The 19,358-nt window shown below is 41.0% G+C and overlaps 1 protein-coding gene across 2 annotated transcripts; it reads right to left on the reverse strand.

Annotated features, from left to right (window-relative positions):
- Positions 1–1,257: 1,257 nt before the first annotated feature.
- Positions 1,258–16,455, reverse strand: raf1a (Raf-1 proto-oncogene, serine/threonine kinase a). Of its 2 annotated transcripts, XM_053481911.1 has the most exons (18): positions 16,376–16,455; positions 11,166–11,387; positions 10,976–11,088; positions 9,762–9,864; positions 9,521–9,678; positions 9,007–9,099; positions 7,629–7,782; positions 7,232–7,291; positions 6,336–6,369; positions 5,810–5,919; positions 5,563–5,680; positions 5,370–5,454; positions 4,924–5,100; positions 4,764–4,810; positions 3,556–3,674; positions 3,195–3,326; positions 2,307–2,441; positions 1,258–2,180 (listed from the first exon to the last, which is right to left on the reverse strand). In XM_053481911.1, exons 2-18 carry the CDS (start codon positions 11,364–11,366, stop codon positions 2,040–2,042), a joined length of 1,980 nt encoding a protein of 659 aa, XP_053337886.1. In that variant the 5' UTR covers positions 11,367–11,387; positions 16,376–16,455; the 3' UTR covers positions 1,258–2,039. The 2 variants fall into 2 exon arrangements, with proteins under 2 accessions (XP_053337886.1, XP_053337888.1); XM_053481913.1 differs by lacking the exon at positions 7,232–7,291.
- Positions 16,456–19,358: the final 2,903 nt, after the last annotated feature.

A 19,358-nucleotide genomic window follows, 5' to 3' on the forward strand; every position in this document is an offset into this window, starting at 1 on the left:
TCAAGCTCATTAATAAAAAGCAAGATCTAAATTATTTATAAAACTATGAGAACGTAACCTGATACTTTGCTTTAATGGCAGCGACATTCTCCTGCTTCTGATGTTCACATCTCATGAGCTGAAGGTGCGAGAGGTTTGGTTCTTTAACTGTTTGAGATACAGCAGGCTGTAATGTTGATTCCACCAAGAATTTGAACAAGGCAGGAGATCAGGCTCCCCATGTGGTTTTAAGTTCTTTCTGTGTGTGTGTGTGTGTATTGGCATGAGAGAGAGTCAGAGGTTCATGTCCTCTCTAAGTAGGGGACGTACAGTGTGATGATGTTTGATTCTGATTAACATGAGCGCTCTCGTTCTCTGAGCAGATCGAAGCCCTTTGGAGGACTGTAGAGGCTTAAAGCAGAACCCCTAAGGGTGTTGGTTCAAATCTGGCTTGAAGGAGGAAATGTTTATACAACATTATTAAAGTTCTGTTTCTAATCTAAAACAATCCTAATGAGTTAATCATAAACACACCGTATAAACTCCATAAAGTGGATTATAGAGCTGATGGTTAATTATGAAGAACCATTTCCCAGGTTTTTTTTGCCAGTCATGATTATGATGTCACAAGGTAGAGCCAAAGTCCATGCTGTCCCAGTCAGCAACATCCATTCTGAGCACTGATTGCTGAAGTTTGCACACCCTCATTTCAAAATAAAATCATGTAATATGAATAAAATTCTAAGCTTTTTATATGTTCAGAATATACACAATTAATATACAAAATTATATGTTCAGTATTAAATTATTAAGACAATATTTAAACTTTAGAAATCACAAATTATGTTTTGGGTTTTTTTTGTTGTTGTTTGTTTTAGACCATGAGCAAAAGTTCCTTAGTTTAAGTTCTATATGCACGAAATGCAAATGAACCTCTAAACCAAAAATTAATCCAATCCATGACTCTGGGAACTGTAACACAAGTTTAGTGATCCTTTGCACACACCCCTAATCGATACTCCTCTAGTCAAAATAAATGTTCAAGTCCTGGAGTCACAGAGGTAAGGATGCCAATACTTAAAGAAGAAAAGTGAAAACTTAATTGGATGATGTGCAAAAATTTTTTCACTGTTGTATCCTGTGTGAAAAATCCTTTAATCAGAGACGTTATTATAATCACGACGATTCTAGCCCCGCCCACTTCATCACACACACACACACACACACACACACAGTGCAACACAGCAGTAGGAAAAAAAAACAGACTAAACTCACTGCTTCTGTTTTTAACTTTAATTTACATTTTATTAAAATAATCATTATTGATAAACAGCTGGAACTCGAGTCTGCAATAAAACCTTCAAATACACATCTGATTCAAAATCACACCGTTTTAAAAACTCTTCTGATCGACAGTAAAACTCTGAACACTGTTTACAGGCTGCTCACGTGAACGTTTAACACACTCACGTGAGGGAAAACTCACGCGACATGGGAAAGGCACTGTGACGTGAGGGAAGTGTGTACGGATCTGAAATGAAAACATCGGTCCTTCAGGATGTGACGAGGGGGGCGGATCCTCCGCTCCTGCAGCAAAGCAAAGCTTTAAAACAACTCGTCTGAAGTTTAGGGAATAGAAACGTGACGCTGCCGCTGTGAGCTGGACAGCAGGACGATCGGCGACTCGCTTCAGCACGTCGAATTCGCCAGTAAACAGAAACGCTTTAATGCTTAGAGCTGTAACAATAACACGTCGACAACTTTATAAACATGACACACATTTCATCTGATTTGTTTTTGTGCATGAAGACGACCTTCACCCTCACACAACACAACACTGTCTCTAACACTCGAGTCCTGGATCTCTTCACCTTCATCTGACAGACAGAGAGACAGACAGGCAGTGAGAGAGAGAGAGAGAGAGAGAGAGAGAGACAGAGGCAGAGAGAGAGAGAAAAAGAAAGAGACAGACAGAGAGAGGGGGTCACGCTGCGCTAACATCAGTCAGACGTCTGAGGAAGCGGCGCGTTGGTGGTTTCCATCAGCTCCTGATTGTCGAGTTAGAACACGGGCAGCCTCATGGAGGTCAAAGTGCAGGAGTTGATGTCCTCTGTGTGAGCGGCTCTGTGCAGCGACGGCTCCGAGGCGCTGCGGTTGATTTTGGGGAGCGCGTGCTGCAGGAGTTCGATGGAGGACAGGATCTGTACAAACATCAGGACAGGAGGAGGATTCGGGTTCCTTATTAAAGTTTTACTAACCAGTCAGGACATTTAGACGCTGATGATATGCAGAGTGATGTATAAAAGAGAGACGAGGGGGCGTGTCACCTGAGGGAACAGCGGCCTCTCGTCTTTGGATTTTTTAATGCAGTCGGCGACCAGACGCTTCATGGCTTTGGGACAGCTCTTATACAGCTTAGTGAGATCCGGGGACAGGTAACCTCGCCCGACCATGAAGATAATCTACACACACACACACACACACACACACAGTCAACACTTTATATCACTTCACATACCAACATTTTCTATATCCCAGTTAAATACGTGTGGGTTTAGTTAGAAGTTATTGATCATTTTATGAAAGGACTAATTATAAAATGTGTGTCTGTGAAGTGATAAAACAATGAGGTCATGCAAGTCATAAGAAAACACTACGGCTGCACACAACAAACAATCAAATCACACTGATTATTTGGACACACTGCAATGTACACAGTCATGTGCTGTTGTTGGACCGTCTCCGCTCCTGTGGCCACACTGACCGGGGTTTAGGAATCGGCTGTAAATCGAACCTGAACCTTCCACATGGCGGGAACCACGGAGCCACCGACGCCATTATAACTATCAAATGCACTACTTTGTATTTAATTATCTTTAACAAGCTAACGGCTAATAATGCATAAATAATCCCATTAAGAGGATATCTGCAAATATTTATCGATCAATTTCAATAACTAACTATATAATAACTAACAATAACTAATAAATAAACAACTAAGGCGAGAATCTCTAAGTATAATAAATTGCAGACTTTTGGGATTATATAATTGTACAGGTCCAGAGTGCGATTTAGATTTTCATGATGATTTTTATGATTAATTGTGTAACATACTAATGTGAAACCATACTCTGTACCTTCTTTCACCAGGCCTTAACCATGAGCTCCGACGTGTTCTCACGTGAGGTTACGAGTGTGAGGACATTGAGTCGTACCTGATCTCTGTTAGCGATGTGAGAATACGGAAGTTCTCCGGTCATCAGTTCAAACATAACGATGCCGTAGGAATAAACGTCGGATTGGAAGCTGTACGGATTGTTGTCCTGCATTCGGATCACCTCGGGAGCCTGGAGAGGAGAACCACAGAGGTAGAGGAGGAGAACCACAGAGGTAGAGTAGAGAAGAGGAGAGCCACAGAGGTAGAGGAGGAGAACCACAGAGGTAGAGGAGAGAAGAGGAGAACCACAGGGGTCCAGAAATCACACTGTTGCTGGAGAACACACATGGTGTAATCGATTCTGTCCCCCAGCGAACACTACAGAGATCTTTGTAACTGATGTTTCCACTGAAACTCACCATCCACAGTATGGACCCTGAGGGATGCTCGACCTGATGAGATCCGCTCCAGCGCGCCTTCACTGTGGCCAACCCGAAATCCCCGATCTTCACTGTCAGGCCTTCGTGCAGGAAAATGTCTGTGTTCTGGTTAAAGAAGATACTTTTACAGGAAAAAAAAAATTATTTTCTAAAAAGGTAAAAATAATTAAATAAAAAACTGTTAAGGAGGCTTATAATACTTATAAAAATATCTGTCTTGTTTTTATTTCTATTAAATGTTTTTCAAGCTTTAATTTACGTCTTTTATCATATCGCTAATTTTATAGTGACTTTACCTTTTTTATTATAATTTTTTATATATTAAAAAATTTCTAAATGAACTTCATTTAAAAAAAGCCGCCCCAACCCTGAAAAAACGTAACTAAATAAAATAAATTGTAAAGATTTTGTAAATAAATAAAAAAAATCAGGTAATGTCTATTATTTTGTCTATAATCTGTATTAAATATTGAAATGTGGCTTTTGCAACTACAAATGACTACTTTTATCATATAATTAATTTCAATTACTTTATCCTTCTAATTTGCTACATTAATATTAATTAACATTAAGAAAAATCCACAAGTACTATTACTGTACTATACTTAATATATAGAGTATATTCAAAATATTACATGTAAATATTTTTGTACATTTAGGATACGATTATAATTAGCCTTTTTTAAATGAAAAAATTAAATGCATTTTAAAGTATGAAAGGTGGCACATTAGTCGAGTTATTATTATTATTATTATTATAATAACTAATACGAGAAAGCTTTTCTTTATTCCTGTTAAACTGTGAAGTGCTCTACACTTCAGAGCGTTAGTGCTTTAACATGCCCCCTTGTCTTCATGCACCAGATGAAATCTGTATCTTTCGGCTGTTCCCATCGAGGGGTCACAGCGAGACATTGGATGTGAACACAACTTGGTGGCTCATTTTATGCCGGATGACCTTTCCAAGAGGTCATGGGACCGGCACTGCACGCAGGGGATGAGCAGTATGGGGCGTGAAACCTATTGAGGGAGGGGCTTGAACCCAGATCCTCGAACCCACACCCTAGAGCCCCAGGCACCTGAGTTTACAATTCCCCACTCCCACCCCCACCTCCCTCACCTCCCTCATCTCCCTCACCCTCCACCAGACAAAATCTGTATAAATAAACACAGTGAGTGAAGGACACTGTTGGACTTCATGTCTCGGTGTATGATGTTCTTTGCGTGAAGGTAGCTGAAATCAAAAGAACAGAAGCTCAAGTTAAATTCACACACACGACTCTAAAACAGATGAGATGTGTTTTGCTTCTGTAGAAGGGGTGATGTTCGAGTCCCCCTGACACTCACTCCATGCCCTGAGCCGTCTGCCTGGCGATGTCGATCAGCTGCACCATCTGGTACTTGGTCTCCAGCACGTGGAGGTGTTTGTACAGACTGCTGCCGTCGCACCACTGCGTCACGATGGCCAGGTCATCTTTCGTCATGTAGCCCATAAACAGCAGGATGTTCACGTGCCGGGTTTTCCTGAGGACACAGAGGGAGGCTGGTTGTGAATGGTTATACTACACTTGTTGAATTAAGTTGAGTCTTGCGTGTTTTTTATTTTACAATAGGTGTGGTGGTGTACCTGGCCAAAAACACAAACAAACAAAACTCATATTGTTTAAAAAAAACTTTCTAAACATGATCTTATGTAAACAGAATTAATAATAAATCATACACCTCTGAACAGGCGAGTTCCAACGTGTGTGTAGGTAAACAAAGAAAACCAAACGGCGTGGATGCCGCCTCACCGCAGAACCGCGACTTCGTTACGGAAGGCCTGGAACTGCTCCGGCGTGGGGTCGATGACTTTCAAGATCTTCACGGCGACGTCACCTGAGAGTCGCGACAGAGGAACAAGAGCTTAGTCACACGTCAGCGTTCTGCACACAGACACCGCACAGTTCCGCGCTCGGGTTCTCCGGCGGGACGCGACTCTCTCACCGTGCCATTTCCCCTTGTATACAGTTCCGAAGGATCCGGAGCCGATCCTGGAGTGCAGCACGACCTCACTGGCTTCGATCTCCCAGTAATAACTCGAGTCTCTCTTATCCCTCGAACGCTGGGGGGGAAAATAACCGTTAGTCCACACCAGCAAAGAGATATTTAAATAAAAGTGTGTTTTATTTAAATTAGATGTAAATAGTCATCTTATAAAGTTTCTTCTTATTTTTCACATTTGAAGACTTACGATTTTGATTTTCCCCTGAGTGCTGAAGGACGACGGCCTCTCTTTCTGAGCAGGGGGCTGAGTTTTGGACTGGTTCCAGCCAGTCGGACTCTGGTTTGGGGAACTTCCTCCTGTAGGAATGTTAAAATAAATAAACAAACAAACAAACAAACAAAAAGTAGAAAGAGCATAAATTAAAACACAGAAATAAGATAATTTATAATTAAAATATGAATAAATTTTTATGTAAATAACTGGTGGATGATTAGTCAAGGTGGGCGTGTATTTAAGACCTTAAATGTAAAAATGTGGGTGGGGCATTAAGGTGCAAATTTATTTGTACAGATTTTGTTAGGAATTTAAATGAGTGCGACAAGAGATATATAACTACTCAGAAACGTTTGATGTCCATATATGGACTCTAACTACCTGTTCATAATAGGTGCGTCCAGTCTTTCATTTCATAATTGGATTAACAATTAATCAAAGAGCAATTAACCAAAATAATCTGGACTTTCTGGAGATCCCGTACTGCTGTGTTTCGTACCTGATCCATGGCCGTGTCCATGACGTATCGCATCCTAAACAAATAAATACGGAAACAAAAACAAACACACACAAATACACCCATTTAAAATTCTAACAGACCATGTGTTCCTTTTTCCCTTCATGCATTTAGAACACTTTATATTTGTTTCTAAGAGAAGTGAGACCCAGTGGCGACTGGAGCAAAGAAATCTTTGGGGGGGTGCAATCAAAATTGAAATTCAACTTTTAATAAATCGCCTGTAAATAGCCATAAGAGGAGCACCGAGTGTAAGATGGGCCGTGATCATGTGACTGCTGCTTAATTAGAAGATCAGATCGATCTGGTCCAAGCTCTCCAACTTTTGTTCTTTTTTAGTCCGAGCGCCTTGTGAAGGGGCATTTTAGCAAGGAGGTGACAGAATTTTCTCTCATATTTAGCAGCTTCCACGTCAATCACTATTTAATACATTAACTAACAATCTGCTGAGCGTTAATGAGACTCGTTGAGAATGGTCCAATCACATGAGCCCAAATATTTAAAAACAATATTGATTCGCTAAGAACAAAAGTGGGAGGGTTCGGGGCGCACAGTGCTCCGCCCCAAGGATGATTTGAAAAAAATCCAATTAGAGCTCAGGCTCAAGTCACATGCTTTTCAAAAATTTACGTTCCTACATAGACACTCGTTTGTCCGGCGCCCCGCGTTTTTTATAAACTATGTTAAGGAATACAACAGAATGACTAAATGACTTTATTTCATTATTAAAAATAAATAATTATGTTAAATAATTACATGTTAAAGTAGCATTCTTCTCTGCCTAACTTTAAGTGGGCGGCGCCCTTGCGCCCCTTATTGACTGGCCGCCACTGGTAAGACCTGTGAGTTAGGAATGTGAAGAGGTGAACAATACCTACTCTTCTCTTCAGACAAAATCTCCGGCACCAGGAACTAGGAGAAGTGTTCAGGCAATCTATCTACTCCGCACAATGACAACCACAAGGGGGAGTGACCACCAGAGTGACCATCGGAAGGAAATACAGAGAGAGGGTGAAAAGAGAAGCGCACACACACACACACACACACACACACACACACACACACACAGAGAACACTAACTGGTGTCCAAAGTAATATTAAATCATTGAAAGCTGGAAGGAGTCTCCAGTGCGAGGGCTCAGGGCTCAGCAAGAGTCAGACATAAAGCTCTAACCAAGTTTTGGAAAGGAGGAAAATATAACCAGTGTGAAAGGACAGTAACAGGAAGCAGTAGGGAAGACATACAGGAAGAGAGAGAGAGAGAGAGAGAGTCACCTCGATCAGGCTGCTGTCCACAGGCAGGGCGGTGCTGACCATGTGTACATTGGGCGTGGAAGTGGAGCGCTGTCTCTGTGAAAGAGCGCCCCCTGCAGGAGGATATGTCGTGCTGTCATTAAACGCCTGAGGAGTCGAGTGTCTGTGTGCAGGGCTGCCGGAGAAACGAGAGACACCGCAAACGTCAACAAAACATCACAAACAGGGGGACGAACCCACGTCAGCTACACGTTAGTGATGGGTCGTTCATAAACGTCTCTTCAACGAGTCTTTAAAGTGATTTAGAAGAACGAGTATCTCAGGGAATGATTCCTTCATTTTCTACTGGCGCGCATGCGCAAATCATCACACAACCTCTCGAGTGATCTAGTCCGAATCATTCGTTCTTTTGTCACGTGACTCCCAAAACCGCTTTGCCGTGCAATAGATTCAAATGAACGAACGACTCAGACCAGAATATATGATTCTATTTATTATTATATGTCCTTAGCTGCAGGTAACATTTACATTACTGAAACTCTAGACTAAATGTGTGTATGTATGTAGACGTGTTGGGGGTCTGTTTATTGAAAATGTAGCATCTTATTTTAATTACTAAAAAAAAGATTTGTTCATTTTGAACAATATTTAAAGAACCGAGTCACTAAAATGATCCAAACTTCTACTACACATACGCTTCACAGGTCATGTTTCGTCCAAAACTAGAGTTAGTAAAGTATTTAAAATCACAGGGCTCGGCCAATCAGGCTCTGTCGGACCGCACGGAGGGCTGCGGCGTCACCAGGATATGAACCCACCACAGAATAAAAATGGTTCAAGCTTAAAATTAACCAAAAAAGTTTTTTTTTTTGTATATAATGGTCAACTTTATATTCTGTTCAAAATATTGTGACTGAATGTACACTCAGTGTATAATAATAGATAATTATTTTTTTTTTATCTTTTTTAGATATTGTGCATGAAAACATGAAGCACCTTCAGGAAGTGTAGGACGAGATATATTTTGGTAAACTGTGATAAAACATTAATATAAGTAAACCCCCCTGTGTTTACACACCTTGACCATTAGTGTAGGTGCATACACACACACACACACACACACACACACACAGAAGAACTCGGGCTTTGTTTGATCTGAATCAGAGCTCAGAGTCCGTCAGCAGCAGCACTGGAACACTGTGAGAAGGAAACAGAACCTGAACACAATCAGCACCGCTCATGACTTAGAGAACCCAAGAAGCCCAAACCGGACCTGCGAGTGTCCAGGGATCACGTCTGTGTCGACACCACACATCACTCAGCACCGTCTCACACACTTCTGTTTTATTAGGAAACTACACACTAAAGATCTGAGGAGGAGAAGAGGAAGGCGTGGTACCTGCTGGGCATTCGGCTTATCGACTCCCTCATCCTCCGGGAGGTGAGTGGAGGCAGAGACGGAGCGCCGCTCTCACCCGGAGGCGGGAATAATCTGACGAAACACACAGCGATGAGATGAAACAGAATAAAGAGCTGAAAATAATGAGTCCTGTTACATAAGGGTGTGTGTTGTATTCATTATAGGACAATTAACATTTAACATCAAAATTGTACAGCTCTTTGTTTTTGTAGCATCTTGTACAATGTCCTTCTTAATGAAATAAATTCTTAATCATTATCATGAAGGTCGCAACTAATAAATATATATTTTACGTGTTAAGTTGAAACTCAGTCCTGATGTGTGATCATACTGTCCATGTCGTAGGTTTAAAGAGGTGCAGGATAGGGTGTAGGTGTACTGTAGGAGCAGTGAGGGTGTAGGTGTACTGTAGGAGCAGTGAGGGTGTAGGTGAGGGTTGTAGGTGTACTGTAGGAGCAGTGAGGGTGTAGGTGAGGGTACAGGTGATGCTCACAGCAGTTGCCTGATGTTACTCCAGTCCACACACATGGTGGGAACCTTGGTGCTGCAGTGCTCGTGGAACTTGTACCCACACGTCTGACAGCGGAAACCGTTCAGGAGGAACTTCTGGCACATGTCGCAGTACGCCAACTTCAAAAACGTCTTCCTCACCTCAAACACAAAGAGAGGATCATCATCATCATCATCATCATCATCGGGCTTTACACTTGACCGAATCATCTGCAGAAACTCACAAAGTTGTGTGTGGTCAGAGGAACATGATCCAGAACCTCCACCAGGAGCTCCTCTCCGATGAGTGACGTCGAGTCGGTGTCCCAGTCCATGCGAGAATTTTTACTGCAATTACAGTAAAAATTTATTAATTAATTAAAGTACTTACAAGAGGAGAAAAAAAACAATAAAAACACATAAGAGTTCAGTACACTCTGACTCCAAAATCATGGATCAGCCATTGATCGGTGTCGTCTGATCAAACTGAAGACCAGCCAGTTATGATCACGAATGCTCGAGCTTCTGAGTACTTCAACAGAAACGCATATTTATCAAACGCTGTGCGCAGTAAAAGACCTCCCATCTGCTCTTTTCTTCAGACCCACTCATTACACGCTCTTACACCGGTCTCACAACACCATGAGCGCCAATCAGTCTTGAAACATCTGCATACAAACCTGCGCATGGCTCTGGGTAATCACAACTGATCAACACGCCCTCAAGACTTTGGAGAGGTTTGAGGAAGTAAAACTTTACAGTTTCTTTATACTCCTACAGGTGGCGCTCTAAACTATTCTCACACTGGCAACCCATGTGGTTGGAGTGAATTATTTGCCAAGCTTGTTTGGAAATAATAATTATATTACATTACGGTTACGGTTTTTCGCCATGTAATGGCAGTGTGTGGAAAAGGGACAGATTTTGTCAGGTATATTGATATGCTTTACATTGTATATTTGTGTCAAAGGTGTATAAGACTCATTTGTGGGACTTAAGAACAAATTCAACATATGAACGTGCTCCTAGAACAAAACTCGTTCGTAAGTCGGGGATTACATGTAGTTTGTATGGCTTAAACGCAACACTTGCTTTTTAAGAGAGAAAATACTGTTGATTCAGAGTATGTGAATAAAGCTAAGGTATAAAACATTTGAGTTGGGACTCAATTTTTTGTTTGTTTGTTGTTGCCAAATCGTAAACGATTTTTCCTACTTAAAGAACCGCAATATTTAATTGGAACGGCGGCAAAGTATCAGTGATGATATCATCATATCAGGAAGTGACTGGTGATACCTGTCTCTAGTGCACAGACACTTTGTTCTGTCTTTTGCTAAAATGATGCTAGCGTCCTTATGGACACACCTGCTACATAAAACAGGAGTGTGTGCGAGTGTGTGTGCTACTGCAGCTACAGCTACAGCACTGTGTGTTAACGCGGCTATGTGAGCGCTCTGACCTGCGGTGTCCTGCATGTAGCTTGTAGACGGCGCAGCACTCGGGCTGGAGTCCTCGAACCTTCAGCGCTTTGATAAGGCAACTTTGGAGGGTCATACCAGACCGCACGTTCACCTGAACACACACACACACATCAAAAACACAATTACAACACACACGCACACACACACACGCACACACAGGGGACTCACCACGGTGCGCTGCTGGTTGGGCAGGTACACCCGGATGGTGCTGCTGGTCCTGGACTCGACGGTTTTGGAGTCGTCTGAGGCGCGGCGCTGGTAGGGGAAGTCCTGCGCAGCAGTCGGGGACATACACGGGCTCTCCAGCGCCGACTCCTTCATCCCGAGCCCGTTACTGAAGGTCTTCCACGCTCCCTGCAGGTGCTCCATCGGAACGAACGCTCACGAAATCTGTGGGGGAAACGCCCAAGGTTTAGGAGCACAAAGGCAAACAAGGTTCAAATGGTACGACGCTAAAGGACGAGTTTAGACCCAACAACCTAACCGTCCACTCCCGATCAGAGTCACACCACTCATCTCATTAGTTCTGTAATTGTTTGGGATTATTTTTACACAAATGCTCTTTTACGTAGCTCAAGACTTATTTTTATCACCTAAGGACAGACGGGACACGTCACGGGTCAGTTCGTTTCCTCAGAATCTCTAAAACACACCACCTTACTTCAGATCATCAAATATAATAAATGCTGCGTCTGAGCGTGTGTGTGTGTGAGTGTGAGTGTGAGTCACTTTCTGCAGTGAGTTTTTTCAGAGCTGAATCAACTTCTCACTGGAGTTCACCTGGAATCACATTGAGACCGCATCAATCACGTGCTTTCAGACCAGAACGTGGTCGCACCCGCACCAAAGGGGTGAACACACACACACACCAAATGTAAACGATCCAGAGTTTCGTTATTATTTTGTAGATCAGTTTCATTTCCAGGAAGAATCTAAGGAAGTGATCAAGCAGTTCAAACAAAGCAAGAGGGTGCCAATATTAAATAAACAGGAAATCAAGTGTGAACTGTGTCAACGGCAACAAACAAACAAACAAAAACAAACAAAAAAAACCCAAATGGTAAATGTCATGCAGTGTTCAGATCGATATTCAAGGTGTCTCACACTCGGGTGATTTACGTCCCTGGGTTACGATTCAATTTTCTAAATATTTTAACAAATTTGAATGAGAGAAAGAAAAAAAAAACCTTCATTTTTCTTTATTAATAACAAAAAACTTTATCCTGTAAAGAAAAAAACCCATCTACAAATTAAAAATGCCAAATTAGTGGTTCAAATATACGAGAACAAAATAGACTTACAGGTTCAGCATATATTAAAACACACACCAGTTCATAATTACTCCAGAATTTACAAACAAAACAATGAGAATTTATTTAAAAGTCATGGAGATACACACCGATCAGCCATAACATTATGACCACCTACAGGTGACGTGAGTAACACACTGATTATCGTGTGAGTGTAAAGACTTGAGTGATTTTCACCAAGGACCACATTGTGACGTCTAGACGACTGGGTCAGAGCGTCTCCACACCTGCAGCTCTTGCAGAGTGTTCCCCGTGTGTAGGGGTCAGAACTGTGTGTAAGGACGGACAACCAGTAACTCAGTGACAGACTGATAGCGGAGAGCAAAGGCGGAGCCGTCTGGTCCGATCCGATAGGAGAGCTACTGCAGCTCAAACAGCTGGTTCTGATAGAAAGGAGTCAGGACACACAGGGCGTGGCAGTTTGTTGCGTACGGAGCCGCGCAGCTGCAGAGCGGTCAGGGTGGCCATGCTGACCCGTGTCCTCCACCAAAACAACAACAATGTGCATGTGAGCTTCAGGACTGGAGCGATGAAAGAGAAGGTTCTGCTGGAAACCTCAGGTCCTGCCCTTCACGTTAATTTGACACACCCCACCTTCAGAGGGCCAGTGGAGTTCAGGGTAACACACAGTATGAGGCAGGGGGTCATAATATTATGGCTGATCAGCTTATACTGTATATTTAAACACAATGTAGAAATAATTCAGACTGGTCCCCCTGGTGTAACTGCATTACATTGTGATGTTACACCAGAGCTGATCAATTCCACCAAGAATCATAATTAGTATTTTAATCAATATCGAAAACTTGCTTATTTAACACGATTATCCAATGAATTCTGAAACACCACTGAAGCATTTACTGAACTCTTAAATATTCAAATTCATTAAAAAAAAAATATTTAGAATAATTAAAGAGGGCAGAGTTTCCCGTAAAGGAGGATAGTATTGGCATGATTTGGCAACCCGGGCAAGCACAGAGTGAAATGAACCAGAAAATGTTCATCAATTTGTCCAGTCTATATTTATCATGCTTGACCAATCAGGAATCAGCACTGACTCTAGCCCTGGCCACACACACAGGAAGCGAGTAAGGGAAACCAGCGGCGCCAGAGTAAACACTGCAGCGTGGAGTTAATCACTATACTCAAACAGGGTTTATTCATGATTCAATTAATTAATAATATACTATAATATTAACGATAAGATCAATTAAAAAACACGGTCATAAATATATAAGAAATTAACGAATTGTGAACCATAAACACAAATTCTGTATAAACGTCTACTCTGAAATATATATACATAAATAAAAAAGTTTTTAAACAAAAAAAGAAAGCAAAAATAAAAATAGGTTAAGTATAATTTCTTAAATAATTTCCCAATTATTAGTTATTTATAAATTTATTTTATTTTGATATTTAAATCCTTGCCGTGTTTCTGTTATTAGGGCCCAAGCACTATGACATCATCGCCTCGCTATGATCGTGTTGATGTCTCAAAGTGCAGATGTCAGCGTGTGAAAGTCTATTGTTTTTAATCCTCCAGGCCCTTAAGATGCTCAAAGACCGCTGCCATTTAGATGCCTGCGAGTCTGGGCCGTGAGCGTGGCTCAGGGCTTCATATTTTGGGTTGTTTGACATAAAAGACACGTCCAGCTGTGACAATGCCTTAAACTCATGCCGAAAGGTGGCACTAAGTGACATCAGCATCCGGGCCTTTGTAGAGGTCTTGGCGTGCTCAAAAGGCACACAGGTTATGACCAGGCCCGTGATGACTTTTTGAGGGTCTTTCTGGTGCACCTGGATGGCGTAGGTGCTTAGGCCCACTTATTGTTTACTTTTTTTAATATATATATCTCCAGTGGGATTCTTTAAAAACCCTAAATACATAATTGTATGAATTGGGAGAACTGTGCAGACCGGACACGCAGCAATCTCCTCCAGCCGTTAAACAAGTCTCTGACGCAGAGAAGACCGACACGGAACAAGCTTCAGAATGAGGAACTAGAACCAGAAGTGAAAACTTTCACACTATTAAACTGATCAGTGATATGTTCCCTCTGCGATCTGTGTGTCCCAGCTACCCTCACTATTTCATTCATTAATTACAAATAAATAAATAAACAAAAACAAACTGGTAATTAATATTATTAAGTTAAAGAAGCTTAATAAAAAGTAAAAAAAAAGTTAAATAATGCTTAGCATTATGGGAATAAAATGCAGTAAAAAAGTGTAAATAGGTAAATCTGTTAGAATTAACACTAACAGGAAAAAAATTACAAACATCAAACAATTCCAATTATAAGACTAATAAACAACTTTAAAGGTGTTAATGAAAGTAAAATAATAAACACATGCCAAACACTGACATAAAAAAAGGGCCGGGGCGATGTGAGCAAAACTACCACAACACAACACTCGATTAAAAAACCAACAACAAAACAACTAAAGAATAAAAACAAAGATATATATAAAAGTAAACAAGTCAACACCTCCCACGTAGAAATGTACATTTTTATGCGAAAGACTTTTATACTTGAGAGAGATAGAGAGAGAAAGAAAGAAAGACAGACTGATGTGTAGTCTTGTCCTCTCTTTTTAACTAGCCATCTTCTGTCTGCCTCTACATGTCTATCCATCTATCTGGTTCTTTTTTTCTCCAACTGTTTGTTTGTCTCCGACAGTGTGTTTTCTGTCTTTGTATGTTTCTCTGACCACTCTGTCTATCTATCTCTCTGCCTGCCAGTCACTTTAAAGCTGTCTCTCAGAGTGACTGAAGATGTCTGTCTGTGTCTCCCAGCGTGTCTTCCTGAGTGTCTGAAGATGTCTGTTCTCCGGTCTGAGTGTCTGAAGCTTTGTCTACCTGTCTGTCCATCTGTCTGAGTGTCTGAAGCAGTCTGCGATCCCGTTAGTCTGAAGTTGTCTGTCTGCCATCCAGTCTGTCTGAAGATGTCTGTCTTTCTGTCTGTAGATGTCTGTCTCCCGGTCTGAGTGTCTGAAGCGCTCTGCCCGCCAGCCAGTCTGAAGCTGTCTGCCTGTCTATCTCCTAGCGTGTCTTCCTGAGTGTCTGAAGATGTCTGTCTGTCTGTCCATCAGTCTGAAGATTCTAAAATCTAATTTTATTTTTCACACACAGAACGATATGCAATAAAATACAGACTGTCTGAGCTTCTGAAGGTGTCTGTCTGTCTGTCTGTCTGTCTGATGTTATAAATCAGATGTGACGGGTCTCAGTACAGATGATTTTTAATATTAACGAATGTAAGCTCCTGCTCTATAGCGCCTGCAGCAGGTCAGATGAATCAGTACAGTTTTAGGCCCAAAACTCTATTTTAGACTCCAAATGCTAATGATTTAGGAATGTAATGATGATGATGATATAAACTCTCACACTGGAGTTTATTTAGTTTGTTTGTTCATCAGATGAAGCTTTAAACGACTATGACTTTTTAACCAGTTTATAGATATATATAAAAACTTCTCTCAAAGTGTGAATAAAGTCAACTTCCCCTCAGATTAAACTGTGAGTGTGTGATGTTTTAAGACTCTGAGAATAAAGTCTAATTCCTCCTTTAATCTCTGACCCGATGCAGTTGTATTTATTATTAAATTAAAGACATTTCTGGGACATTTCCTCACTTTCCCTGTGTTTACACTGAGAGGGAGCCGGCTAACCTGGCTAAGCTAACACTGCTAACCCGAGCAACCCCTTACATAACCCCCGGGTTCATCCACACGCGCTTTAAACACTGAAACCTGGTTTTATTCAGATTTCTGACGGTGTAAATCATCTTCCTCCTCACACACACCAGACTGTCCTGCGCGCGCGCGCGCACACACACACACACACACGGGCGCTAAACTGGTTAGCACATTAGCATGCTAAGCTAACTCCCGATTATTAGCCACGTAAAGAAAAGTTCGCCTCAGACACGTCTGGGTTTTACACTCAGATTCCTTTAATAAAGTCCCCTAAAGACACCCGAGCGACCCGGGGGAAGACCCGAGTGGGGGACTGAAGCAGAAACCCGTCAGGAAACTCAGAAACAAGTGACAACTAAAACTCACCAAGAAAAGTTTGAAAACTTCAGAACCGCCATAGTAACTTCAGGGGGAAAAACACTGAGCCGCGGTGACGTCATCATTTAAGCTTCTTCAAATAGGGAGAGAGAGAGAGAGAGAGAGAGTCAAAAAGACAGTCTATATCTGTACTATATATATATAGTGTATAAAACTCATCAGTCTGATGGTCTAGCTCTTTTATCTGTCTGTCTCTACCTGTCTGTCTGTCTGTCTGTCTATTGTTCACTAACCATCTGTCTGTGTGTATGTCTGTCTGAAGTGTGTGAAGGTGTCTGAATGTCAGTGTGTTTGTGTCTATCTACCTGTATGTGTCTGTATGGAAACGTCTGGCTGTGTGAAGGTGTCTGTCTATCTTTCTGTCCGACTAACTGTCTGTCTGTCTGTCTGTCCATCTTTCTGTCTATATGTCTGTCAGTGTGAAATTGTCTGTCTGTCTGTCTGAAGGTGTCTGTCTGTATATTTGTTTGAGTGAGGGTGCCTATGTGAAGATGTTTGTTTCAATGTGACTGTCTGCCTGAAAGTTTTCATCTGTTTTAATGTCTCTGTCTGTCTGACGGTGTGTGTCTGTCTGCCTGTCTGTTGTTATAATTAAATAAGAGCTGTCTCAGTAACGATGAGTTTTTTTATGTTAAAGACTGAAATTAACCTCTTCCTGCACAAAAAGGTGATGTTTGCTGCCTGTCAGTGTGGGTCTGTCTGTGTGAAGGTCTCTATCCGTCTGTCTGTCTGTCTGTCTGTCTGTCTGTCTGTCTGTTTGTGTGAATATGTCTGTCTGCTTGGCTGGCTGACTGACTGACTGACTGGCTAAGTGAATGTTCTGTCTCTGTGAAGATGTCTGTCAATCTGTTAGTAGGTGTCTATCTGTCTGGTTGTGTGATCAAGCTGTCTGTGTAAAGGGGTCTCTCTGTCTGTCTGTCTGTGTGAAGGTGCCTGTCTGTCTGTCTGTCTGTGTGAAGGTGCCTGTCTGTCTAAAGATGTCTATCTGTATGTCTGTCTTTCTATCTGTTTGACCGAGTGAAGGTGCTTTCTGTCTATATGAACATGTCTGTTTGGCTGTCTGGCTGTGTGAAGGTGCCTGACTGTATGAAGGAGTCTGTCTTTCTGCCTGAAGCTGTCTGTCCATCTGCTATTGATGTTGTTATAATATAAGATAAGAGCCGTCTCAGTAACAATGAGGTTTTTTTTATATTAATAAGTGAATTAAACTCTTCCTGAACAATAAATGTAATAAATAATTAAATTAAACTTCAACAGGGGCACAAGCTTTTTTCTCCCCATGTTCTTGTACAGATAAAAACCACCATAATTCTTATCTTTACACTTTACACTTACAGAAAAAAGGAACTACTTTTGGCTCCATTCTAAACCACGTGAACCCAAAATAAATATAATCAGTTCCTGGTCTCTATGGTAACCATTTTATGTCTTGTCTATGTATTTTGACATTAGAAGCTGTTTTCGGCTTATCAGTGAAGTTTAAGGGAGAGTTTAAAACCTTCACAAAAACATCATTTCTGATAATTCAGCTCTGATAATGCAGGGTTTCCCCCTATAATATTACACGACCAGCTTTTTTTAAAATTACTTAATTCTGTACAATATTCTGTAACAGTCAGAAGTTTAGTAATGGACAAAACTACGCTGCAATACAAAATAACGGCACTTTCTTGTTGTTCTAATAGATCAGAGTTGAAAGTGGCTCACTGCAATAGAACAGGATAAGACTTCTAAATTCACTTGAATTCTGATTAGTTTCCTGCTATGTTATGACCCAGACGAATAAGAAATTAACCTGGCAATAATCATTTCAGAGCTTGAAGTGACAGAGCTAAAGATGCTGGGATTTGCTTTGGAAGTGACAAGAATCCATAGAATTAGGAAAGAGTATATTAAAGGGACAATGCAGGTAGGACGGACAAGTTAGAGAGGTCAGATTGAGATGGTTTGGCAAAGGAGATGTGCAATGGTCCGCCATGACGACTCCTAACGGCAGCAGCTGAAAGAAGAAAAAGAATGTGAAAACTTTGTGTGTTTTAAAAGAGCACAGAGAAAAGGGCAGAAATCTGTGTTTTATTAGAAAACATGCAGAGTAGTGTAGTGATGTGCAACATGTCAGTATTTCAAAATCCATGCAGGTGTCTTAAAAATCATTTATTTTTGCTAAATTATTTATATGCAGCGCTTGGTTCATATCAATAGAATACACAAATTGGCATATATTTTACCCACTGTCATGCAATAAACAAGTTGCAGTTGAAATAATAACTGTGTGGCCTCTACAAATCAGCACAACTCTTTAGAACACTCATAGAAATTACCAAACTGAAAAAGTGTGCAAGAACTAAATCATAAAAAAAAATAGTAAGAGCACGTGTAACTTTCACCTTCCACCCGCCAACGTGCCTTAAAATTGTTCTAGGAGTAACATTGTAATCTCACATTACATGATCGTGTCATCACTATTGTGATGATTGTTTGCATTTTTTTTAATTTATTTACTAGTGTACTGTAAGTGCCTGACATCGACAGTTAAAGAGTTTGTAGAAAGAGTTAAAATGTTAAAGCTAATAATAATCTGATGATAATAATCTTTAATGTAATCAGTGATATTATTATTATTATTATTATTATTATTATTATTTGAGGTTGAAGCCCACGTCCATGTCTGTGTGTCTCTCTGTACAGCAGAACTCTCTGTCTAACCTATTAACACAAAGAAATCCCATTCTGTAAGGTTGAGTATCTTACGCCTTGTTTACACTAAGTTGTCCTTCTTTGGTGCTCAGACAAATACACTCCCTGTTCGGTAATCGGAGAGTGAATCACAGATGAGAAATGGAAAAAGGAGATAAAAGGATAAAGATGAAGTTTTGTCTTAAAACCACTCCAGCGTGTTAAAATTCACTTATACCACTTCAGCGCTGTTATTTCAGCCAAAGTGAAAATATGAACTAATCCTAGTAAAAAT

This window comes from Clarias gariepinus, chromosome 22 (assembly GCF_024256425.1).
Source record: "Clarias gariepinus isolate MV-2021 ecotype Netherlands chromosome 22, CGAR_prim_01v2, whole genome shotgun sequence".
Taxonomy (NCBI): Eukaryota; Metazoa; Chordata; class Actinopteri; order Siluriformes; family Clariidae; genus Clarias; species Clarias gariepinus.

Coding starts and splice junctions, on each gene's coding strand:
- raf1a (XM_053481911.1), bottom strand. CDS start 11,366: ATGGAGCACCTGCAGGGAGCGTGGAAGACCTTCAGTAACGGGCTCGGG. Junction 3,327..3,555: donor CAGGGTCCATACTGTGGATG/GTGAGTTTCAGT, acceptor TCTCCTCTCCAG/GCTCCCGAGGTGATCCGAAT. Junction 2,181..2,306: donor AGAGGCCGCTGTTCCCTCAG/GTGACACGCCCC, acceptor ATGTTTGTACAG/ATCCTGTCCTCCATCGAACT.